This window comes from Neovison vison, chromosome 6 (genome assembly GCF_020171115.1).
Source record: "Neovison vison isolate M4711 chromosome 6, ASM_NN_V1, whole genome shotgun sequence".
NCBI classification, from domain to species: domain Eukaryota; kingdom Metazoa; phylum Chordata; class Mammalia; order Carnivora; family Mustelidae; genus Neogale; species Neogale vison.
Genome location: NC_058096.1, coordinates 107,738,541 through 107,765,081, shown reverse-complemented (window position 1 = coordinate 107,765,081; position 26,541 = coordinate 107,738,541). Strand labels below are relative to the sequence as shown.

The 26,541-nt window shown below is 36.3% G+C and overlaps 1 protein-coding gene across 4 annotated transcripts in view; it reads right to left on the bottom strand.

The window, feature by feature from the left end:
* VPS8 (VPS8 subunit of CORVET complex) overlaps positions 1-26,541 on the bottom strand; it is a 254,482-nt gene that overhangs the window by 153,008 nt on the left and 74,933 nt on the right. For all 4 annotated transcript variants that reach the window (XM_044251922.1, XM_044251925.1, XM_044251923.1 and 1 more), the window contains 4 exons: positions 21,213-21,259; positions 13,422-13,644; positions 10,011-10,100; positions 7,000-7,051 (listed from right to left, as the gene is read on the bottom strand). In XM_044251922.1, coding sequence (XP_044107857.1) covers positions 7,000-7,051; positions 10,011-10,100; positions 13,422-13,644; positions 21,213-21,259 — 412 coding nt within the window. The remainder of the gene's footprint in view (positions 1-6,999; positions 7,052-10,010; positions 10,101-13,421; positions 13,645-21,212; positions 21,260-26,541) is intronic.

Genomic DNA, 26,541 nt, shown 5'->3' with positions numbered 1-26,541 from the left:
AGAAGCCCAGAAGGCCATGTGTTCTAATCTGCCTGCCTGATTGCACGCTGGTGTCACTTCTATGCTCTTGGCATTGGAACTGCTCTCCTTTACAGTCCTGTTCAAGTTAGAGTCACGTAAACTCTCTGGCTAGGAGCAGCACCCAGGCTGCTGGTGAATAAGACTGTGTATCTGGATGCCAAGCCACAGGCCTGATGAAATCAGCTGCTGTGTATCAATAATCATTACTGACAATGATGGCATTCTGAAAAGCTGCAATACTTACAGTACATTTTACATTCTTTGGGAAAAAAAGAGTAAGAAAAATAAATTTTTTGTTTTATCTTCACTTATGAACTCTCTGATCCTCCTTTCTGGATCTGAGTTTCCTACCTATATTATTTTCTTTCTCTCTAAAGAACTTCTTTTAATATTTCTTGTAAGAGTTCTCCTGGCATCAAATTCCCTCCATTTTGGTTTGTCTGAGAAAGTCTATTTGTCTTTCACTTTTGAAGGACAATTTTACAGGGTACAAAAGTCTATGTTGATGGGGGTTTTTTCTCTCAACACTTTAAATATTTGTTCCCAACACTTATTAAATATTTACTTCACTCTCTTCTTCCTTGCATGGTTTCTAAGAAATTGAATGTAATTCTCATTTTTGCTCCTTTACAAGTAAAGTTCTTTTTTTCCTCTGATCTCTTTCAGAATCTTTAGCTTTTCTTTTCTGCAGTGTAAATATGATATGCGTAAGTGTGGTGTGCGGTTGTTTTTGTTGTTGTTGTTGTTTTGTTTTGCTGTTTGGTCTGCTTAGTGTTCTCTTCCTGGGTCTGTGGTTTGGTGTCTGACATTAATTTGGAGAAATCTTCAGTTATTATTGCTTCAAATACTGCTTCTGTTCCTTTCTTCCTTTTCCTCTTTGATATTCCCATGACGTGTGCGTTATACCTTTTGTAGTTGCCCCACAGTTCCCACAGAACACTTGGATGTTCTGTACTATTTTTAGTTGTCTTCTCTTGGCTTTTTAGTTTTTGAACTTTGTTACGTCGTCAAGCTCAGAGGTTATTTCCTTGGCTATGTCCAGTCTATTAATGAGCCCATCAAAGGTATTCTTCATTTCTGTGAGTTTTATGACATTTTAATGTTATCTGTCCTATCGCCCTTTCCCCAGTTTTACCACAGCTCTGAAAACCAACAGCCTTGTACAAACCGGTGACCTAGTGGTGACTTGAGGGAACAAATGGGTTTGGAACTCCCCCAAAGCCTCAATCTCAGAGGACTGTAAATATGTGACCTATTTGGCAGCTCACTTAAAAGCTCCATTCTCAAGGCTTGTCTTTTTTTGTCCTGACTCAGAGCTTACTCAACACAAACAACACTATCTGGAACCCACCTCCTCCCCAGGATATCTCTAAGAAATAATCAGTGCATCTGTTTAACTTTACAGGTGCCAGAGGTGGTATTATCAGAATGAATAAATTCAACAAAAAAACTTAAAAGGAAAAACTGGATAATGGGAGTCTGCAGGGGGCTTTAAAAAGCTCCAACATTATTTCTAGAACTCCAGAAGGACATGTGTATAGTCAGGGCTGTACACATATCCAAGAAAGACCTGGGAAAGCCCTAATCTACTCACAGCAGACTTTGAGGCTCTGCACAAGCAAAATAAAAGTTAAGGCAGAATTGTAAGCGGCCTGCTGAAGCACTGAAAGTTCCAAAATAAAATGAAGCAAATTTATAAAACAAGACATAAATAATTCAACAGTAATACTTGGAGACTTCACTAATCCACTTTCATTAATGGATAGAACAATTAACAGAAGATAAACAGTAAACAGAAACCTTAAACAAAACTCTAAGTCAACTACAGACGTCTACAGAACATTCTACTCAACAACAAAACATATTCAAAATATTATTTTCAGGTGCATAAGAATATTCTCCAGAACAGACCCTATGTTAGGCTACAAAATAAGTCTTGGGGTGCCTGAGTGGCTTAACTAAGCATCCAGCTCTTGACTGCAGCTCAGATCAAGATCTCAAGGTTCTGAAATAAAGCCCCAAGTCCAGCTCTGTTCTCTGTATAGAGTCTGCTTGAGATTCTTTCTCTCCCTTTTCCCCTACCCCTGGCTCTCTCTTTCTCTCTCAAAAAGGCAGAAATCATACAAAGTATGTTCTCTGGCCACAATGGAATAAAATCAGAAATCAGTATCAGAGGGAAATGTGAGAAAATCACAGATATGTTGCAATAAAAAAAAAAATTAAATAAATAAATAAATAAATAACATACTTCTAAAAAAGCCCAGTATCACAAGGAAAATTAACAGTTACTTTGAGATGAACAAGAATAAAGGCACAAAATACCAAAACTTGCGGGATGCAGCTAATGCATTAGTTAGAAGAATATTTGTACATATAAACACTTGTTTTTAAAAAGAAAAATTATTTCAAATCAATAACCTAAAATTCTACTTCAAAAAGCTAAAAGAAAGGGGGGACGGGGGCACCTGGGTGGCTCAGTCAGTTAAGCATTTGCTTTCAGCCCAGGTCATGATCCCAGACTCCTGGGATCAAGTCCCACATTAGGCTCCCTGCTCAGGAGGGAGTTTGCTTCCCCCTCTACTCTTTCCCCTGCTTGTGCTCTTTCTCTCTCATGCTCTCTCTTAAATAAATAAAAATTTTTTTAAAAGGGGGGGGTGCAAATCAAACCCAACTAGTAAGATGGAGGAAGTAAATATTAAAGATTAAAGTTAAAATAAACAAAAAATGAAAGGAAATTTTTTTTAAATCAAAGAAATAAAAAATTGGTTCTCTGAAAAGACCAACAAAATTGACAAACCTTTAGCTAGACAGACCAAGAAACAAGATGACTCAAATTACTCAAATCAGTAATAAAAGAAATCACTACTGACCTTATAAAAATAAAAGAATACAAAAGAATACCATAAGCACTATATGCCAAAAAATTAAATAACATAGATGAAATGGACAAATTACCATAGAAATACCCAAACTGACTCAAAATGAAATAATGGGAACAGGCTATAATAAGGGACTGAACTTAAAAACTTCCAACTAAGAATATCCTAGGCTCACATGGCTTCATTAATGAATTCCACAAAACATTTTAAGATTTATTTATTTATTTAGAGAAAGCAAGCACATGAGTGTGGGGAAGAAGGGCAGAGGGAGAGAGAAACCCAAGCAGTCTCTGTGCTGAGCAAGGAGCCCAACCCAGGGCTCAATCCCATGACCCTGAAATCATGACTTGAACTGAAAGCAAGAGTTAGATACTTGCCCAACTGTGCCACCCAGATGCCCCTTTTTAAAAGATTTATTTTATTTTTGGAGGGAGGGGGAGAGAGAGCATGAGTTGGGGAGGGGGGTAAGAGAAGAGCGAGAGAGACTCTCTAGCCATCCTCACTGAACATGGAGCCCAACCTGGGGCTCGATTCCATAACCGATATCATGACCTGAGCCAAAACCAGGAGTCAGATACTCAACCGAAATGAGCCACCCAGACACCCCTGAATTCTTCCAAACATTTAAAAAACAATACCAATCCTTCATAAACTCTTCCAAAGATCAGAAGAGAGAACACTTCCCAAACCATTCCATGATGCCGTTATACCAAGTTTCAAGTATACATCATACTAGGACCAAAAATAGACATGGAAAGAATATAAAACTAAAGGATATCCTTTATAAATACAGACATAAAAATCCTCAAAAAATAAAAAATAACAGCAAACTGAATCCAATAGCATCTACAAAAGAAGTATACACCATTGTGTATATCTAAATACCAAAGGGTATTTAGCCTAATATAAGATTGGCTTAATATAAAAAATCAACCAAATCTTATAGACCATATAAAATAAAGGACAAAACCCACAAGATTATCTTAATATATGCAAAAAACAGCATTTGATAAAATCCAATTCTTTCATATTAAAACCACTCATCCAACTAGGAAAAGAATGAAACTCTTCAAACTGATAAGGCCATCTACAAAAAACTCACAGTATATAGCATATATAATAATGAAAAACTGAGGGGCGCCTGGGTGGCTCAGTGGGTTAAAGCCTCTGCCTTCAGCTCAGGTCATGATCCCGGGTCCTGGGATCAAGCCCCACATCGGGCTCTCTGCTCCGCGGGGAGCCTGCTGCCTCCTCTCTCTCTGCCTGCCTCTCTGCCTACTTGTGATCTCTGTCAAATAAATAAATAAAATCTTTTTTAAAAAATTAAATTAAATTAAAATAACGAAAAACTGAATGCTTTCTCTCTTAAATCACGAAAAGGATTAAAATGTCCACTCTTGCCACTTTATTCAATAGTATATTGGAGGTTCTAACCAGGCCAATTAAGAAGGAAAAAAGAAATAGAAAGCATTCAGATTAGAAAGGAAGAAGTAAAACTATCTCTGTTTACAAAAAAACATGATCTTACATATGCAGAAAATTCTACAGAATTCATTTAAAAAGTCAGAATGAATTCAGCAAGAATGTAGGATACAAGGTCAATAAACAATAATCAATTTCATTTCTGTACAATCACAAATAATATTCCAAAAATGAAATGAAAATACCAATTCCTCTTATAATAGCATCAAAATTAGTAAAACAGGAATAGATTCAACAAAACAAGTATATGACTTACACACTGAAAAACTGCAAAACATCGTTGAAAAAAATTAAACAATACCTAAATAAATGGGAAGATATCTTATGTTCATGGATTGGAGAACTTAATGATGTTAAGACAGCAATAATCGCCAAGTTGATCTATAGTGTCAAAGCACGCTTATAAAAATCCCAGTTGCCTTTTTGCAGAACTTGGGAAACCAAAGTGACTTGAAAAAAAACAAAATAAATGGAAAAACATATCACATTCATAGATCAGAAGACTCAACAGTGTTAAGATGGCAATCTCCCCCAAATTATTTTACAGGGTCAACTGCAATCTCAAACAAAATTCTGTTTTTTAAAAAGAAAGCAATGAGTTAACTTTAATGGCTATATGTAAAGACAAAGGACCTAGACTAGTCATGACAATTTTGAGAAAGAAAAAGTTGGGAGATCTAAGTACCCGATTTCAAGACTTACTATAAAGCTACAACAGTCAGAACAGTAAATTCCTGGCATAAGTACAGACGTATAAATCATGGAAACATAACAAAGAGCACAGAAAGAGACTTATATTTTCAAGTGATTTTTGACAAAATTACATTTTTGCCAATTTTTTAAACAAAAAAGGTGTCAATTGAAACAAGGTATCTTTTCAATAAACAGTAAAGAAACTGATAGCTTTATAAGGAAAAAAATTCCTTGAACGTTACCTTGCATCCCATAGGAAAATTAAGTTAACTCAAAATGGAATACAGACCTAAATATAAGTGCTGAAACTATTAAATTTATAGAAAAAAAAAACCAGAGGAGAAAATCTTTATGACACTGAATTGGACAAAGATTTCTTAAACACCAAAAGTCCAAAACTACAAAAGAAAAAATGAATAAAGTAAACTTAATGAAGACTAAAAACTGTTGTTCTACGAAAAACACGGTTAAGAAAAATGAAAAGCTAAGCAACAGACTGGGAGAAAAATTCTGCAAAACTAATCTTGAAAAAGAGCTCATTTCCAGACTACATAAAGAACTCAAAGGCTCATTCACTTGGAACTTTTACAACCCACTAATATGAAGCCCAGGAATACCTCCTCCCTAATTCCAAAAAAGTGTTAAAGAGTTAACTGATTAAAAAATACACACATACAAGGCGGGGGGTGGGGGGTACGGCACAAGAGCTCATGAAAAGATGTTCAACATCACTAACCACTGTGGAAATAAAAATTAAAATCACGAGATAACCATTACACACCCACCAGAATGGCTAAAATTTTCCAGAGTTATAGACTGACAGTACCAAGTGCTTGCAAGGATATGGAACAACTGTAAGTCTCATATGTTGCTGATAGAAATGCAAAATGTTACAGTCATTTTGAAAAACCAAGCAGCAGTACCTTAGAAAGCAAACCATGTATTTACCATATAGTCTCTCCATTCCACTCTTAGATACTTGGCCAAGAAAAATAAACACATATGTCCACACAGAAACATATTCATAGCTAAGGGTCAGTGATGGAGGATAAAGGCAATATAAAGTATACTATGGTTATTACCATAGTACCTGTTTTGTATCCCGACTTTATCAATGTGAATATCCAGTTGTGATACTATGCTTTAGTTTTGCAAGATGTTATCACTGGGAGAAATTGGGTAAAGAGTATACATGATCTATTGTGCCATTTCTTACAACTGCATGCAACTCTATAATTTTCTCCTAAGTTTAATTAGAAACAAAACTTGTTCACACATGTTGTAGCAACATTACTTAGAACAGCCCTAAGGGTGCCTGGGTGGCTCAGTGGGTTAAAGCCTCTGCCTTTGGCTCAGGTCATGGTCCCAGGGTCCCGCTCCCCAACCCCTCTGCCTGCCTCTCTGCCTACTTGTGATCTCTGTCTGTCAAATAAATAAATAAAATCATTGAAAAAAAAAAAAAAAAGAACAGCTCTAAATTGGAAGCAAGTCAAATGTCCATCCCCTGGTGAATAAACAACTGACAGTATATTCAACCTGTGAAATACCACTCGGAAATAAAAGGGAACAAATATTAATACATGCAACAACAAGGAGAGATCTCAAAAACATTATGCTAAGTGCAAGAAATAAAACACCAAAGAGTACCTACTGTAAGAGTCCATTTAAAAGACAAGTAGTGTCAGAAAATAGAGCAGTGACTGCCTGGAGGATGGCCTGGGGGTAAAAGCTGGAGTATAAAGGGGCAAGGGGAAACTTCAGTGTGAAGGAACTTTAGCTCTTTTTATAGTTTGATTATGGTGGTGGTTATATGATTATATAAGATTATCAAAATTCATACTGTATACATTAAATTGGCCAATTTCATGAAATTTAAATATCTTAAAATATAAAAAGGAGGAAAAAAGACTTAGAAAATTAATACCTGTTAGCGTCCTTCCTGCGTTCAAAGGAGGAGCAATGACTCTGAAAAGTTTCTGCATTAAAATTAAGAAGAAAACAATCACCATCATTTTCAAAAAAGAATTACATTTTCAAAAACATAATCAAGAATCTTATACTATTAATCACCTTTCTCTGACTGAATTAGGTATTTGCTATTGAGATTATGTATAAAAACTTTTAATGTGGCCATGAACTATTATCGAAGGGTCACTGGGGAAACAACTGGTCTCATATTCCTCACTCAAAGAAACTATTTAATAAATATCAGTTAGATGAAGGTCTTTGTTGGGATTGTAATTTCTGATATAAAATATCCCTAGGTTATTCAAAATGCTTTATTTAAAAAAAATAGTAAGAAAGTGAAAGGATTAATAGCCTACCAAAATGGTAATGAAGATTACTTTAAAATGAAAACATCTGAACAACAGTAGACACAAAAGGAAACATTATTTAAACTAAAGTACAATCTCTGGAAATGGTAAAATTGACAACAAAACTACATTGGCCTTCCTCAAAGGGAGTTCCCTGTTTGGGAGAGGACAGACCCTTAACACTGGGAAATGCAAATTAAACTGTTTAGTAGCATCAAAGAGCCCCCAAAACCAATCCATATTTTCTTTCCCAGGGAAACCCTAAGTCCCTCCCTGCTTCCCCACATTTTGTTAAACTGGTAGCTTTAGTTCCAGCTATCCAGTAAAGTACCCTTTACTAAGTGCACCTAGTACTTGTGTGAATAAACTATCTTTTCTGCTGTCTTTGGTCAGTTAATTCTCAGCCCTCCCTCCACCACTGGGATCTAAATTGCTAGAGGTAAAGTTTCCCCTCTGAACACAAGGCACTAATTTTATCTCAGAAGGAGCCAAAGTAGAACTAAGGAAAGATTTCAGAGACTGTGGTCATCATCTTAAATGTGATGACACTGTCACTCTAGAAAACCTAGAAAATATCCAAGAGGCAGGGCACCTTTTAATTTAGACCTCTTTAAGTACAAAAGTAACTAAACATGGACAAGTGATTTCCCTGTGGGCAAAAAATTATAAAAAAGGAATCACAGAGTGCCCGGTTTAACCTCCCATTCCTAGCTAACCTATCCAAATCACTATTTAATAACAAATACCAAGCACTTTCGGAAAATCATCAAACTTGAAAACTTCTCTTAACACAAAACAAGTCACCCTTAAGAACTCAGCAGTCCATCTGAGATGTATAGGTATAAATGCAAACCAGACTTTGAAGAATGAAACACACACACCAAACTAAAACTTAAAAAGCCCTAATAACAAAAACCACGCAATCACTTTTATCACCATAGAATGTATTGAATCAGAATCTGTTTCTAAGGATTATTTTGTGACAAACTAGAAATTGTAGAAGCCACTTTTGGGCAACAGGCTTAAGCAATGGAAATCCGATCAAGCTCAAAGGGCCCACAGCTCCTACAGAGCAGAATGCAAACAGGTGGTGCACACAGTCTGATTAAGTGACCCTCCTCGAAACAGCCACCGGCCCTAACTGACCAATTACAACAAGGCAGTTCCTAAGGTTACCAAAAAAGAGAAATTCCAAACATACCCATATAACTGTGGCCCCTCACCATTACCTTGTTTCAGTCTCTCCTTTGCCTGCCACTCCCTTGCAGTGTATTTAATAAACTTTTATCTCTTTTGTTCTTTCTTAGATGAAGTCTTTTGCCTCAGACGCCACACCACAGGCCCCCATCCAAGCAGAGTAACCCTACATTTTGTGGCTGCCCCCATCTGATCAGGAGACCCCCATAATTGAGATGCCTCATATTTGGTGGCCCATGTGGGGACCCTTTGTCCTCCCACGGGTCTCCCCGGATTCTTTAGAAATTTCTCGGGACTTTCCCTCAGTGGACCATCTAATGGGGGCATCTCACAGAAATTGCATTAATTCTTCCTAATTGTGGTTTAGCAGTGAGACAGAAAATATTTTTTACGTGCAGAGAGGTCCTGGACCTCACTGAGGATGCAGCCGACCTCTCTTTCCAGGGAAGTACTGGACTTTGATGGGGAAGCAGCTGAGAGGTGGTAAGTGTAAGGAATACTTACTAGACACACAATCAAAGTCAAAACCAGGGGAAAAGGGCTGTGGCACTCATTCTGGAAACTGACCAAGAGAAGAGAGGTGCAACCAAAACTGGAGGAGTACTGAATTAGAGTGATATTCACCTACCCAGTCAAGTGTATTTAAGAAAGCCTAGAATATCACAAGATACCTGTTGGCTTTGTAATATGGAAGACAGTTTTGATGTCCATTAAATATGCAAAACAAAAAAAAGTTGCTTGGATGCCTTCCGCAGATGAGCCAGGTTAGTCATTGTAACAAAACAATGGGCTGGCAAGGTACTATATAAATCCACAATCCATTATCTACAATTCTGTCCTCAATTTAAGGCAAATAACAAGATGGATATGGCATTTGGTTCTTTTTAAAATAAGCCCAAATGCTTTTTAGTGGTAAGGAGAATAAATTCTGATGCATGCTGTAAACGCTGAACTGGGAAAAGCAACAAATCAGCAATTAACAAAGAATGATCTTTCACCGTTATCAGGACCTTCCTCCAGCACAATGTATCTACAAAGAGTATTTCTCAATAGTACATTTACCACAAACAATAAGTATATAAACTAAATTCCTTATACCTTTTGGAAAACATACAATATCAAAAATCTTAAAAAACAACAAGAACAACAACTTAAAGTCTAACAGGCAAGCATTACCTTTAATTCTATTTGTTTCCTGGGATTTAAATACCTACTTATGCAGATAAAAAAGAAAGTAATGGCAAAAGGTATGAAATTAAAGGGTACTTAAAGTCCCAAGCTAAAATGGGTGCAGGTCTAATAATAAATCTACAAGAAATTAAGCGACTGGATGAAAATAGAAACCATTCAAAGGAAATGGATAACAGGAAAAAGCCATTAACAGACAGTATTAAACATGTGTCCAAATTTGGAAGTATCTTACCTCCATTGGACTAATAAATTCATTCATGCCTCTGTTGTAGACATAGATCATAGCATCATACAGACGATTTTCCCAACACATGAGAACTACCTGTAAAAAAGAAGAGTTGCTTATTCCATACAATTCAGTCTCACCAATTATTTTCCTTAGAGCTTTAACAGTGGAGAAAAACAAGTACTCTTCCCTAATTTTTCTTAGTCCTTCTCTGAAAAAAACTGAAGTACAGTTGACCCTTGAACAACATGGAGGTTAGGGGTGCTGATCCCTCCCAACCCCTGCACAGTCAAAAATCCATATATCACTTTTGACTCCTCCAAAACCCAACTACTAATAGCCTACAGCTGCCCGGCAGTCTTAATGATTAACAGTCGAGCAACATCTATTTCATACATTACATGTATTATATTCTGTTTTCTTACTATAAAGTAGGACAAAGAAAATGTTATTGAGAAAATCATAAGAAAGAGGAACTATATTCACACTACTGTGCTGTATTTATTGAAAGAAATCCACATATGAACAGACCTGTGTAGTTCAAAATCATGTTGTTCAAGGCGGAACAGTACTCAAAAACAATGCCAGGGTAAGAGTTGTTGGAGTTCAATATTACTTTTAATTATACAATTGCTACTTTTAAACATTCCCAATGTCTATTTTTTTTTCTCTATCCACCCCTTTTCCATATTCATTTTACCCTTGGTCAATAGCTCTACAAATTATTTACTGAACATCTATATTCAGGCCCCCTGCTAACATCAAACAAACCCAGACTTGGTCTATACCCTTACAGAATTACTGTTCATCTTGACACTAACCAAAAGAAGGGAGGGGCACAAAATGGTGTGAGCTCCAACTGGGGGAGATACTCAATTACACATTTAATTCATTTACAAATGTGATGTGTTACAAAGGAACCTGATTTGGTGTAATGGAGTATTCAAGTCACCCCTGAGGAAGCAATATTTAAGCAAGGGCCAAAAGAATGCACATATATAAGCCAAAAGCAGAGATGGAATCTAAGGACTATGCAGGCTGAAGCAGTAAAGATGAAAGTCTCAAGGCAGCAAGAAGCTTGAAGTGTTTAAAGCTGGAGAGAAATTAATTTCAGAAACTATTTAGAAGAGGAACAGTGACGATTTGCAGTGTACCCTATATCCCGCTCCTATGAAGGCTATATTATACTACAGTGTAGAGGGAAGAGGGCTGAAGCAGACGAGGAGAGGGTGGCAAAGGAGAATAAGGAGCAGCAAGAGAATTAAGAGGAAAAACAGAAGCAAAGGGTCATGGGAAAGTCTTTGTAGACTAAAGCATATTCTGGGCCCTCTTCTCTCATCTCACTATCCTCTCTCAGCCAGAGCTGTGTTCATACATCTCTACTGATGACTAACATATTTACATCCCCTCTGACTCATACATCCAACCACTTATTTGATATCTTTACCTGAATGTGTAATAGCTATCTCAAAATAAAATGGCAAAACAGAACTCCTGATTTTGTCTCTCAAACTTATACCTACCCAGTCTTCCAATCTTCTTAGAGGAATCAGTATCCACATTTATCTCACACCAAAAAACTAAGTATCATCCTTAAATTCCCAGAATAAAATGGGAAAATCTATATCTTGCTCTGAAAGGTCTAAATCTCTCTTTCAAGCAAGCTCCCAACCTGTTTGCCTCTTATCTGTAATGTTAACATTCAAGGCATTTTTTATTTTTTGCATTAGTTGTTGCTTTTACCTGGAACAATCTTGTCCAAGATCTCTCTGCATTACTGATTTCTTCTTGTCATTTAGATTTCAGACTCAATGTTATCTCCTCAGGAAGATTTTCTGCAGTTAAGCAATCTAAGATAGTCTCACATTCTCTTTCTATATACTGCCTGACTTTTAACATCACTTTTTATTTTTTTATACTTCTGCCTTATCTGTTTACTCTCAAACTTTTGGGCTAAAATATAAGCCTCTGAGAGGGTAAGTTTTGTCCACTAGGGTCACTGAAGCCCCTTGGAACCTGACAATCAACGCTTCTTGAATTAACAAACAAATGCTACAGAAAGAGTAAGTAAAATGTGAAAAATTAGATTTGATATAGTGGACATGGAGGGCATTGCTGACTCCACCGAAAGCAATAACTCCTGGAAAGTTATTGGGATGTGGAAAAATGGAAGTACAACCTAAACAATGCTTTCAAGACTTCTGGCTGTGACTGGAAAGAGTGACATCGGGCAGTAACCCACAGGGAAAAAAGCCTTCTATGGAGAGAAAGGAAACTGAAAAGAAGATTTTTTAAATTGTTTTAACAAAAAAAAAAAAAAATTACAGAATAGTTACATAATGTTGGGGGAAAGCTAAAAATATTGAGAAGACAAGAAATGAGAAATTTCTCTTATACTGGTGATGGGTGATAGGTAAATAAAACTAGATGGATAGCATGCTCTCAAATCACTGGAACTATTACTTGACATGAAAACTATGTCAAATTACCCATACAGCAGAAAGGAATACATAAAAGAGGATCCGCCTTTACTTTGCAAACTCACAGCCATTCATAAAGAGCTTCCAGGAAGAAAACAAGAACCATTTCTCCAAGCTGTTTACTTTATGTGAATTTGCACATTAAAACAACAACAACAACAAACTACTACTTTTGGTCTTCCTAAAATCTTTTAAGTCATCCATATTTTAGCTCAACAGGGCTTACTTATTAGCATCTTTGCACCTCTGAGCCTCTGGAGGAGGAGCATGCACATTACTAGGACTAATACAGAACTCAAGCGTTAAGAGTGAAATGTCTCAGGCAAAGTATATACTGCTCCTAAGTTAAAGACCAAAGAAACCTATTGTGGAGACCTCAGACAGATTGGAGGTATGTTTACAAACAATGGGCTGGCTGATCAAGCCAAGATATCCTGTAATTTGCTTCTTATACTATATCATGCATTTCAAAACTCAATGCATGGAAGTTATCAACTCTGGACACACAAAGTAGCTTTTTGAAAAATGGCATCATACTCTGAGAAGTAAAAATACTCCTTATTCACACAAGAGTACTCAGAGTTGAAATTCACTTGCAGGTGAAAACTGTACCAGTGAACAAACATATGGATGAAGAAGGGTCAGTCAGTAAGCATCTACCAAACAACTACCAAATGTAACTTTATGCCAGGTGCTGTGGGGGATGTCAAAGGAATAGAAGACTCTTGACTCGCAGGAGTTCATAATCCTGTTTTCATTAAGGAACAGTCCTAAGAAATATATTGACAAATACAAGTTTAAGAGACACCTTACCAAAAGTGCTCAGTAAATAAATGGGGTTGATGGAAGGGACAGTGGGGCCCAATCAGTCAGACAAGTATAATCAATAAAGGAATGGTGTATATTCTGTATATTAGTGATTTTTCTATAAACTCACCTGCTGAATATCTAGGCTGGTGATATCCATATGTACAATGAGGGCTTCCACATTTTCCATTAACTTTTTATCTTGAAAGTGAACAATCAAGTCTTTCATTACCTGTGGGGTCATCCCCACCAATTTATCACTTAAAATATATGGCTCAAGGCACTCCAAAAACACTCCTTTGGCCACTGAATTCTCACTTAGTTTGTCATACATTTGGCTAAATAAAAGATCCCTGTAAAAGAAAAAGAAAAAACACTTTTTGGAATATTCTGAGCATTCACTAAATTCAGTCTGCTGTTTCTCCTTTTTCCTATTTCAATTGACAAGTTTAACAAAAACAGTAACAATACTAGCATAGAGCTTTATATTGTGAAAAACATTTTATATGTAGTATCTTAATGAATTCCCCCAATATTTTTACAACCAAGAAAAGCTGAATAAATTACTTGTAGAAGGTCGCACAGCCAACAAGTGATAGAATCAGAATCTGAACTCAGCCTTCTGACCTAAATCCTCTGTTGAGTCTATTATGGCACACTGCTTCTTCTTCTTCTTCTTTTTTTTTTTTTTTTTTTTAAGATTTTATTTGAGAGAGAGAGAGAGATCACAAGTAGGCAGACAGGCAGGCAGAGAGAGAGGAGGAAGCAGGCTCCCTGCTGAGCTTCTCGAGAGCCTGATGTGGGACTCGATTCCAGGACCCTGAGATCATGACCTAAGCCAAAGGCAGAGGCTTATTAACCCACTGAGCCACCCAGGCACCCCACACTGCTTCTTAAAGACAATGGTGATGTCAGTGGGTAGTATAGTGAACATGACAAAGTAGAAAAAATATGAAAAAGACCTATTCCTGGGATACCTAGCTGACTCAGTCAGTACAGCATGTAACTCTTGATCTTGGGGTAAAGATTACTTTAAAAAAAAAAAGGATTATTCCTAATTTATCCTTTCTTCTTTCCTGATACCTAAATATTCCCAACTGATCTCCAAAGTCAATATATTTCTTTACCTACTTCTTTTTTTTTTTTTTAAAGATTTTATTTATTTATTTATTTGACAGAGAGAGAGAAAGGGAAGCAGGCTCCCTGCTGAGCAGAGAGCCCGATGCGGGGCTTGATCCCAAGACCCTGAGATCATGACCTGAGCCGAAGGCAGCGGCTTAACCCACTGAGCCACCCATGCGCCCCTCTTTACCTAGTTCTTATCCCTTGTTTCCCAAAGGGTTTGGGTAGTGATTACTGATGAAGAGGGAGAAAATGTTCATTTAAAAAAATATATCTAGAATCTATCTTATTGCAGAAACAAATTTTTAAATTAATCTAAATGCCCCATACTCAATAACTGTTATATTTATTCCATATTTCTTTTACAAATAGTCCATAAATAATTTTATACTCATCAGAGAATTCCAAATTCTGCTTTCTGCAACATTATGTAAGAAGCACCATTCTAAGATACTACCTACTGTTAAACTTACCATTTTGTCTAACTCAAAATGTTTCACCAAACTGACACTTCGGGATTTACTTAAGTATTCCTGAAGTGCTGGATATATCACTTACTTCCAGTATTTTACTGCCATGAGTGATGCCACAATGAACATCACCTAGTCTTTCTCATTTGGGGGACTTAATTCCTCATTCTACTTCTAGAAATTCACTTTAAGTCAAAAGATGTAAAAAATTCTGTGGCAATTCAAAATGTATTGCTAAATCATCTTCAAATAGTTTCACAGCACCAATTTATATTGCCACCAGCAATGTAGAACTGTACAGTTTCGCCAACAATTATGTTTGGTTTTTCTACCAGATAATTTAATAAGTGTAAATGAGGGGCACCTGGCTGGCTCATCAGGTTAAGTGTCTGACTTTGCCTCAGGTCAGGATCTCAGGATCCTGGGATCAGGCTTCCTGCTCAGCGGGGAGACTGCTTCTCCCTCTCCCTCTGGAGCTCCCCTTGCTTGTGCTCTCTCTCTGTCAAATAAATAAAATCTTTTTTTGAAAAAGTACAAATTAAATAACACTGTTCTTAATTCTCTGATGACTGGAAAAATTCAATGTTCTCCATGTTCCCATTCATACATTGTACTAATTTATTATCATTTGTCCAGTTCATTCATTCCCTTTTGTTGTTTAAGAAAAAACAAGTGCTCAGTCTCCTGGGTGCCTCAGTTCGTTGAGCATCTGTCTCTTGGATTGTGCTCAGGTCATGGCCTCCTAGGTCCTGAGATTGAGTCCCTGTTGGGGCTCTGTGCTCAGAAGGGAGTCTGCTTAAAGATTCTCTCCTTCTGCTCCTCCCCCTCAACTCACACGTGTGCTATCTCTCTCTCAAAGGAATAAATAATAAATTGTTAAAAAAAGAAAAGAACTAGGCTAATTCTATTTATCTGTTAAGACTGTTTATTTTTTACTGAATGTGTTATCTCCTTATACGTGCATCATGTCACTTGTGAAAAGTGGTAGCTGGTTCCTCTGCAGGTTCAGTCTATCCTAAATTCCACAAAAAGGTGAAGAAAGAATCTGGAAGGAGCAGGACTGGATCCTTGCCCCATATGAAGTCCTGGAATGGGACAGATGTTAAGAGAATTGGCTACAAATGCACCAGAAGCACATGCCACTTTTCAATAAACAGTATATGCAATATCCTGGGAGGGAAATCCATATCCATTTATTTTTTCCTCATATCCACAAATGTAATTTTTACATCCATTTTCCCCTCTGTTACATATTCCTCATGTAAGTTTCATTTTAATCAATAGTCCATCACATTTTTGTGATTACCAATTACTAACCAAGTAAAAGAAACTGAGATTAATGAAACTTTATTGCAACAAAGATAAAGAGTAACAAAGTAACTCTAATGAATATAAAGAAAATGCCATATTTGCCAGCACTTTCACTCTGTAATGTGTTGTTAAAAACAACATGCTAGGGAAGATAATTATATATTTTAGTTCAATACCAAAAACCCTAGGGAGGAAAATTAAAGAGTGAGAAATTCAGTAAACAGAGCATAAAAGATGACAAAGCAGGCAGTCCTGTAACAAACAGCAGCATGTAATGCTAGTAAGATTAATGGCCAAAACTATATGTTTCTTTGTTAACCAGTCAGAGCCTATAAATAAAGATGCAAGAAAAATAAAAGTCAGCAACTCCTATTGGTATCCCTACTTTACCAAATCAATCAATCAATCAATAAAATTCAAAAACATGTTCTCATCATTTTGGGAGAATATTTATTAGATCATCAAGGAAGGAAGAAGAAAGAAAAGTACATACAAAAAAAAAAGTGTTTAGCTCTTGTGTTTCTTTCTATATTTAGGAATTATACTCCAGGGTGCTGACTTTATTTCCTTAAGTCCTAACTTCAAACTGCTGTTTATCACTTCAAACTTAGCCACCCTGCAGCCACTGTAACACAAAATCCATTCTGAGTAACTGAGAGTCAAAGAGGTCTTCTTTCTACATAACTTCACTTTACGTTTATGCTCATATTAAAGACATTATCTGGGGCTTACCATTCATAACATCAAATTGAAGGAGAAAATGGCCAAACTCACTTTGTGCATTATCAATTTTGCAATTTTAAAAATCTGAAAAAGTAAGCTTTGATTTTAAGTACAAACTCAGACTGTCAGAAAGGGAGCAAGAGCATTAATCCTTAATACTTGCCAGTCTGAACGACATAACATAACCGAAACTGGGTAAATAAATCCCCTGTCAATGTGAGCAGGACTTAATAAACTCAAAGTTGATCTGGGTTGCTCTCCTTATTTATAAACCTAATGGCAAGGTTAAAATAAATTCTAAGAAATTATGTTCAAAATGCTCTATTCTCTGACATAAGTACCACAGTTTGTGAAGCTTTCCTAAAAAAGGCACTCAATTGGGCGCCTGGGTGGCTCAGTGGGTTAAGCCTCCGCCTTCAGCTCAGGTCATGATCCCAGGTCCTGGGATCGAGGCCCGCATCGGGCTCTCTGCTCAGCGGGGAGCCTGCTTCCTCCTCTCTCTCTACCTGCCTCTCTGCCTGCTTGTGATCTCTGTCTGTCAAATAAATAAATAAAATCTTTTAAAAAAAAATAAAATAAAATAAAATAAAAAGGCACTCGATTCTGGTAATGGTTGTACAACTCTGTGAACCTACTAAAAACTACTGAATTAGGGGCTCCTGGGTGGCTCAGTGGGTTAAAGCCTCTGCCTTCGGCTCGGGTCATGATCCCAGGGTCCTGGGATCCAGCCCCGCATTGGGCTCTCTGCTCGGCGGGGAGCGTGCTTCCTCCTCTCTCTCTGCCTGCCTCTCTGCCTACTTGTGATCTGTCTGTCAAATAAATAAAATCTTTAAAAAAAAAAAAAAAAAACCTACCGAATTATACACTTTAGAAAGGGTGCATTTTATGGTATCTGAATTATATTTCAATATAGCTGTTATAAAATAAAAAAGGCATAGCATCTTTTCCCCCTAGCTTTGATGTTTAAAATAGTAACATGCAGTTATCAAGAAAACAGATCTAGGGGCGCCTGGGTGGCTCAGTGGGTTGAAGCCTCTGCCTTCGGCTCAGGTCATGATCCCAGGGTCCTGGGATCGAGCCCCGCATCGGGCTCTCTGCTCAGCGGGGAGCCTGCTTCCTCCTCTCTCTCTCTCTGCCTGCCTCTCCACCTACTTGTGATTCTGCCTGTCAAATAAATAAATAAAATCTTTAAACAAAACAAACAAACAAAAAGAAAACAGATCTAAAACATCCAGTTTCTCAACCACGCTTGATAATTACGATCTTTCTCAAACAATAATATTAATGTTGAACAAGAATAAATAAACACCCTGGCTATTAAAGGCCACTTCTGATTCACTTTAGATTTAACAGAAATATTTCTGGTACAGATTTATACATAATTCAAGTCATCTGAATGGTATCTTCTTTTTGGATATCTGTTTACAGTGATATAAGCCCAAAGCGGTCAAGATCACACAGCATCTATTTTGTCTTCGGGCTTTATTGAGATATAATTCACATATAAAAACAAAGCCTATTTTTAAACAATGTTCAAAATTATGATTATAGTTCAAGTAAACTCTGGACCTATTTTCAAAATAAACTGAAATTATGCCTACCATTTTATAGGCAAAATGACAAATCATTAAATGTCCTACATAAAGCTTAAGATGTATCTTTTGTCTATACTAAAAAGAAAATACACACTACCAAACTGAAAGGAAATTGTGAAAGAAATCAAATTATACAAACAAAAGTCTTTGAAAAACTTCCAAAAAGTACAAGTGAATTTCCTGTCATTTGTGATTTTAAACAATTCACAAAAAGACTATAAAACCAAATTTTAACCAAAAAAAAGAGGTCTATAACATACTGGTCAGTATGCCTTAAAGAAAAAAAGAAATGTGGTTCCTGCCATAGTAAAGGGATTTTACACTACAAAAGAATTCTTAGGTATAAATAGGAATACGAATATAAGGTAGTTCAATTACTGTTACTCCTGGATGGGGGTTCTAGGAAGTAACAGAAAGTAACAGTGATCATAGTTACTCATATGTTACTCAGTCAAAATCAGTTCAGAACGTGTATTGTGCTCATAACTGGACTCACATGAGAAACAGTATCTGAAAAAGGGGTGACTATAAAAACAATGTACTCTATCAAAAGATATTAAGATAAAAAACATTAAGGGGCTAGGATTGAGCATTTAAGTGAGGACCCTTGAAGTGGAAGAAGTAACCTGAAATTAGCGGAGTATTATACTACATTTTGTAAAATGTTATTTGTGTTATGCACAATTAAGCTTTCACTCTTTTCTTGGTAAGAGATTTATTTATTTGTTTGTTTGTTTGAGAGAGAAAGAGAATGTGGGAGCATGAGCATGATGTGGGGAGGGGCAGAGCCAGAGGGAGAAGCAGACTCCCCACTGAGCAGGGAGCCCGACACAGGGCTTGATCCCAGGACCCTTAGATCATAACCTGAGCTGAAGGCAGATGCTTAACCAACTGAGTGACCCAGGCGCCCTGGTCTTCAGCCTTTGAAGATGGGGGAATCCAGAGAGGAGGAAGTCATACTATTTACACTACAGTCCCAGGAAAATATCCCTGGATGTAGGCATGTCTGAGTGTACCTAGTATGTATGAGTGGGAGGAAGGAGAGAGAAAGGTAAGAGCTGGGAAAAGGACCCTTGAGATCTTCCTTCCTTTAAAGATTAGGAATATACTATAACTGCTGGAGTTTCTCTCTGAGATCTCCAACAACAGATACTATATTTGTTTCGGACACAGCCTGAAAAATAACATGCTAAGGAGTCAGGGAAATTAAATGGAAAGGAGGAAGTTGGTAAAAGCAAAGAAATAATAAATAGATCCTAATTTGGTTAAAAACCCAGACGAGATCTTATCTTCTAGGTTATATGCTATGATTTAATGAAGTAATTATTGCATTCTCAGCCAGTCCATAGACTATTACATACAGCTGGAAATATTTCCTTTTCAAATCATATAAATAAGAAAAGCTTCTCTTTCAGAGATATTTTGGAAACAAAACAAAATAGCGCCTGGGTGGCTCAGTGGGTTAGGCCGCTGCCTTCGGCTCGGGTCGTGATCTCAGGGTCCTGGGATCGAGTCCCGCGTCGGGCTCTCTGCTCGGCAGGGAGCCTGCTTCCTCCTCTCTCTCTCTCTCTGCCTGCCTCTCTGCCTACTTGTGATCTCTCTCTGTCAAATAAATAAATAAAATCTTTAAAAAAAAAAAATATTTCTGAAAGAACCCATTTTTTCATTTCCCCTACATCATCCTTCATCTTATAACTACTGGGGCCATTTTAACTCTACACCACTGTAAGATTAGTATTCACCTATCCACAATAGCGACTGTAAGTCACCCCGCAGACCAAGAGGTAGAATTATTTCATTAATTCATCCATCAGGTACTGAATAGCTATTTTGTGCCAGGTACCATTCTAGGTAGAAATAATCCATTTTACAAATGTATTCCTTCTTAATCTAAACAAAATTCAGTCTTAAGTACTTTATTTTATCTCATAATTATGTCAATTTGAAGATCTGGACTGATCCCAGTACTTACTAGTATTCAGTACATCTCTACATTTCAAATTCCTCATCAGGAAATGAGAAAAACATTACCTTACACAGCAATTATGAAGATTAAAGAAAATATGTAAAACTGATCCATAAACAATTGAGCTGCTTTAAAAGATAAATAACAAGGAAGGGAGTATGAAAAGAGGGGTAAAGAGAAAACCAAGTTACGAAAAGCTGTTATGGCTCTTCGCAAGAGAGGAGATATTATTATTTTAAGTGTGAAAAAACTGTAAACTAGCAAAGATCGATTAATTTGTATAGTTACCATTTAAACCCACAAGGCCAAATCAAGAGATATCTTTTCAACAAAAGGCTCTAAAAACCAACAGAAAAAGCACTCTGAATTTTGTCCTTTTTTGGGTGGTTTGTAAAACTGTGTTTCAGTGATAGCTCATCGAAGAGGCTATATATAGAGGACATGAATCATACACTTTAACTTTTAAGATCTTTTAGTAGGATTGCTCTTCTGTAAGTTATGTTTGCCTCCACTATCCAGCCACACAAACACATAGATGATACACCCACAGCATCTATTTTAGAAAGTTAGTTTTAGTAGATAAATGCACTGAAAATTGTTAATTAAATTTCTGTAAATTAAACTTTCTTAAAAAACATATCCAAATTCATAGACTTTATAACAGTAAATTACAATATAAGCAAGAAGCAATCTGGGTTCAAAATAATTGAATCTGGCAGGCAGTGAATACTTACTTTCGCTCTAACAACAGGCAGTAATCAACGATGACAGGCACCATGTCCTGAAGAGAAACCATAAAGAAAACATTAGCACCACACCTCTGTCCCATGGACCATTGGTCTGACATAATCAAAGTGGTCTGCTTAAGACACTGGTAAATTGTTGGGAGAATAGAATTTTATACCATGCTTTTGTTAAGTAATTTGGCGCTAGGAGTCAAAAGTCTTAAAAATGTGAAAAGACTTTACCTAGTAATTCGAGCTGGAAATTTATCCTAAATACATTTAAGAAAAGAAGTGTTTAATGCATTAAGGTTTTCACTGCAAATCTATAACAGAAGCAACAGGAGAAGAGGGAGGAGAGGAAGACATGGAAATTAAATATATAACATGGGAACGTCATTAAGTAAATTTGCTATTTAAGTCAAATAGGTAGATATTACAAATTTACAAAGAGTTTACAACAACATAACAAATTTTAGGTGAAAACTATGCATTTATCTCACTACCTTTTAAAGAAAATTTGCAAAGGAAAAGAAAAAAATGTGAAGAAAATACATCAAATTGATAACAGAATACAGTTGGTCTTGTTGGTGGCTCAGGTGATTAAGGTTGTCCGCATTTTGTCACAATCCTCCAAACCAGCTATTTTAAGTTTGATTTAACTTCTCGGTTTCATAACATTTTGATTGCTTTAAATTCATCTTGTATAGACTTGTATCAGTGAATGGCAACCCATAATTTTGGCCTTTTTCAAGAGAAACAACAGCTTATTATTACTGGAAGTTGTCAAGTAACCAAGCATTAGATTTCAGTAGTACTCTTTCATTTTCTGCTGGGTGCAGGGAAATGGTTTCCTTAAAAAATAATAATAATAATAATAATAAAATCCTAGAAGGCCTAAGTTCTAGGCAGGGAAAAAATACCACCAGGGGAGAAGGCACTATGTGAAGAAGACAATACCACAGGCTAACACTTGTTTGACAAAACAAATAAAACCAAGGAACCCTTACTATTTGAGAGAGGTATTAGAAGGACCTATAATCCTGAAAGAATTATGAGGTTATACATGACCAGTTTGCTTCCTTTAGTCATCAACAGTTCTTACAACAAGATTTAAAATCTTATTTAGAGTCTTCAAAAACAGAACTAAAATAATTGAAAAGTGTTAGGTTATGTGAAAAATTATGTGACAAGTGTTCGAGTTACAGCAAGTGTCAACCCTGTGTGAGAATACAGTGGGCCAGATAATCTGGAGGGGAAAAAAATCTCCCTAGATATTTAATTAAAATTCCTTACAAAACATGGTTGAGTTCCTAAGAAATTAAGGGCAATATGAGTCTAAAAATGAAAAGGAAACTGAAATCCAAAGCAATAAATGTTCAGCTGTCACTGAGATTGTCTTATACATTTGTTGGTCACATTAAGAGCTTGGGTTTTAATGTCAGAAAGAAGCTGAGACCTTAGATGCCTGCAACTTAAAAGACCGAAACAAATATCTTCCTAAAACCAGGATTCTTGAAAAGCTGCATCCTTAGTGAAAGGAAAAGGGGTGAGGGAGATCCGCCTAATAACCTAGGAAGAGGACAAGAAAGACTGTCTGTCTTAGCCTGGACTCAGTGGGGGTAAATCTGTACTCTGTGAGGATCTATAATCAATATCCTGTTTGTAGGTAAATTTGAGATTTGAATTTACATGGTCTCCTTAGGACAGGAAAAATCAAGGAAAAAATGGAACATAAAAGATGATTCTGAGAAAGGATACTCTTGGGGCACTTGAAAGAGAAACAAATTCAAAATTTCTCTGGAGACAGTACTTAACACAGGCAAAATAAGTTCTACTGATAAAGACCTATTGAAAATGTGTTGTAAACAAAAAATTTTAAAGCACCAGACAAAATAATGCACCATGAGTAAACATCAGCAGAAACCACAAACAGCAGGGGTAGACTCTTAAAAGTTCAAGTATTATGAGAAACTATTAAATATATTTAAAATTACCAAATGCAAAAATTAAAGAAGTGCTTGGCATAGTACTAAGTACTAAGGATACACTTACTAGAGAGAAATCAAGACTGAAATCATGAGATTCATACATTTAGCACAGATCACTATAGTGATTTTATGATGGGAGTATCTGGAAAACCAAGACTGAAGGTATAAGGCTATTACAGCAGTTAAAGTGAAATGGGGACTAAACTAGGGTATGACGGTAGACCTGAAACACAGCAGACAGAATTAAGAGCTATTTATAAAGGAAAACCCTAGCTTGGTGACAGATTGGTTGTGGGCTGGACGGGATAGGAAGGAGTCTATGATAACTCCCAAGTTTCTAGCTTAAGTGACAGCTGAATGAAGATGTCACAAAATGAAATAAGGAATATAGGTAGAAGTGTTAGAAGAAAGAAACTAAGTGCAGTTTGGACTATGGCAGATTTTAGGAACATCTTTACTTAGATGCTGAATAATAAGAAACTGAGTAATCTAAAACATCGGGCTTAGAATTATAGATTTCTAGGAGTGCCTGGGCTGACTGTCAGTAGAGCATGCAACTCTTGATCTCGGGGCTGTGAGTTTGAGCCCCATGCTAAGGTAGAGATTACTTTTAAAAAAATGTTTTTCAGTTAAAAAAAAAAAGAATTATAGATTTCTAAGTTATAAGAGGAAACAATGTATATGAATAAACTTGTCCTGGGATAACAAACAGAGTTAGAAACCAGTGGACAATGAACTATCCTAAGACTAAGAGCTACACTATGGTCAGAAGATAGAAACAAAATCCAATTCAAGACCAATCACAAAGGTATACAAATCAGAAGGGCACACAATTACAGATAGCTAAATGATACAGAGCTTCAAAAAGGAAAGGTGATTGTCACTCTTTAATACAGCACTGAGGATGGATAAGATCTGGAAAGTGTTTATTGGACTTAGAAATTTGAATATCATTGGTACCTTTAATAAGTAGGTGTTTTATGTTCCTGATTAAACAGTAAATACAGTGATCGGTGACATCCAGCTTGCAGACAACTGAGTGGTAAAAGCAGTACTTGGTGGTATGTGAGGAGAAGGGAGGGAGAGAAAGAAGAGGAAGGAAGAGGGGGAAGGAAAGTGTCAGGGGAGGAAGAGGGAGGAAAAGAAACAGAAAACATCAAACTGGAATTCCTGAATAAGAAAACTCCAGCGGTGCAATTGAACAAACAGTTCAAGATACAACTCAAGAAAACTTTCCTGAAAGTAAAAAAAAAAAAAAAAAAAAAACCACAAAAACAACAACAACAAAACAGAGAGCGAGAAAGACTTAAATTTAGATATTGAAATAACACATCATATGTTACAGAAAAAAATGGCCTTAAAATGGTTACACTGAGACCCAGTGCAGTAAAGTTACTGGATTCCAACAAGTAGTAAAGAAATAGCCAGAAGAAATGATAGGTCAGTTATGAAAGGGGGGAAAACATGTGCCAAGCTTACTATTTCCCCCACAGTGGTATTCAATGCCAGAATGTCAGAGAGCAGTATCTTCAAGATCCATAAGAAAAGCCAAAATGTTTTTCAACATAAAAGCTAGAGTCCAACAATCTGAAGACTTAACAACTCAAAGAATATTGTTTTCCTGAACCTTTCTTCATAAACAACTTCAGCAACTACAAAATGGCCAGGGAAACCACAGCAAAAGCAATGGTGATCAGCACGAACTACATTTAACAGCAAAAGTAAAACAAACTGATACACTCTGACGATGAGTAAAAGGTTTATATTAAGACAAACAGAGGAGAAAGGAAAGAAGGTGGGAGGTAGAAAAGATTCACTGGCTTCATCTGTAAGGTGGTAGTCAAAAGATAGCCTTTAAAGCTCACATTAAAACTGGAATTAAAAGCCTGTTTTAACAGTCCAAGAGCAAATATTCAGATAATGGTTAAAATGTGGTAATGAAGGAGGTGAAAGGAAGAAGAAAAGGTATGCTAATTTTTAATCACTGCATGGGGAACTATGCTTTCAGCTATAATCCTAAAGGTAATCATTGGAATTAAATACACATTCCCAATTATCAGAAGTACATGCACAAATAAGAAATAGAGAAAATATAAAAACAAAATACATTTGGCTTACCTCCCTTAAGAATCTTAAGAATTTTTAGTATCTTTGCTGAGAAAAGCAAAAATCTGATATCTCAAAAAAGCAAACCCCCAGGTCTATGTAGTAAACAAATACAAATACAAATACAAAGTGATCCAGAAAGAGTGAAAGTAAAAGAGTAGGCAAAAGTACACCATGCAAAGAAAAACCCAAGGTGTGATATTTCAATCAGATAAAGCAAAATTCAGGCTAAAAGGGCAATTACATGAATAAATAAATCATAATGAAGGTAAACTTCCTATTTCTATAGGCTAAATTACTCTATAGTACATACTAAATTATACAATGCTAACAATGCTAACATTCCTAAAGCTAACAAAATTATACAATGCTAACAATGCTAACATTCATAAAGCATAAGATGGAAGGAAAAATAGAGAAAAGAACACAATCCAAAAGGCACTTTACTTCTCACTGTCCATGAGAAATCAGGTGGAGAACAATGAGCAAGGATTTAAAAGATCTATAAAAAATCTGACTGATACTGAACTATTCTCTGTGAAAACACACAAAGCACTGTATTTCAAATGCTCACTGAACACTAATGAAAACTGCATACCTTGGGCTACAAAGAAAATCCAAATAAACTCCCAAAGGTAGTACACACAACATTATCTGATCATGATACAATAAACCCAGAAAGCAATCACCTATCAGAAAATAAGGTACTTTTTCCACTTAAAAATAAACCTTCTCTAAAACTCTTCAAAGAAAGAATACCAAAGTTGAAGATTACATACAAAGACAATAATGAAAGTGATACATATTGAATTGATAGCTTTAAATAAGTCTATAAATTTATATTTTTAGAACACTCCATCCAAAAGCATCAAAATATACATTTTTCTCAAGTACACAGAACATTCACTAAGATAGATTATGTATTTTAGGCCATAAAACAAGTTTCAAATTTAAAAAGATTCAAGTCATATGAAGTATGTTTTCTGACCACAATGGAATTAAATTAGAAATTAACCAAGTAAGAATGACAAGATGACATCACTACAGATTCTCCAGGCATAAAAAGGGTAATTAAAATGTCATGAGCAATTTTTTCCCAATATAGAAGAAATATATAACCTTCTAAAAATTTGCACTGGTAGTTAAAAACCTTCCTACAAAGAAAACCCAAGGCCTTGACACTTTCAATGGCAAAGTCTCTTAAACATTTAAGGAAGAAACAATGCCAATTTTGTACAAACTCT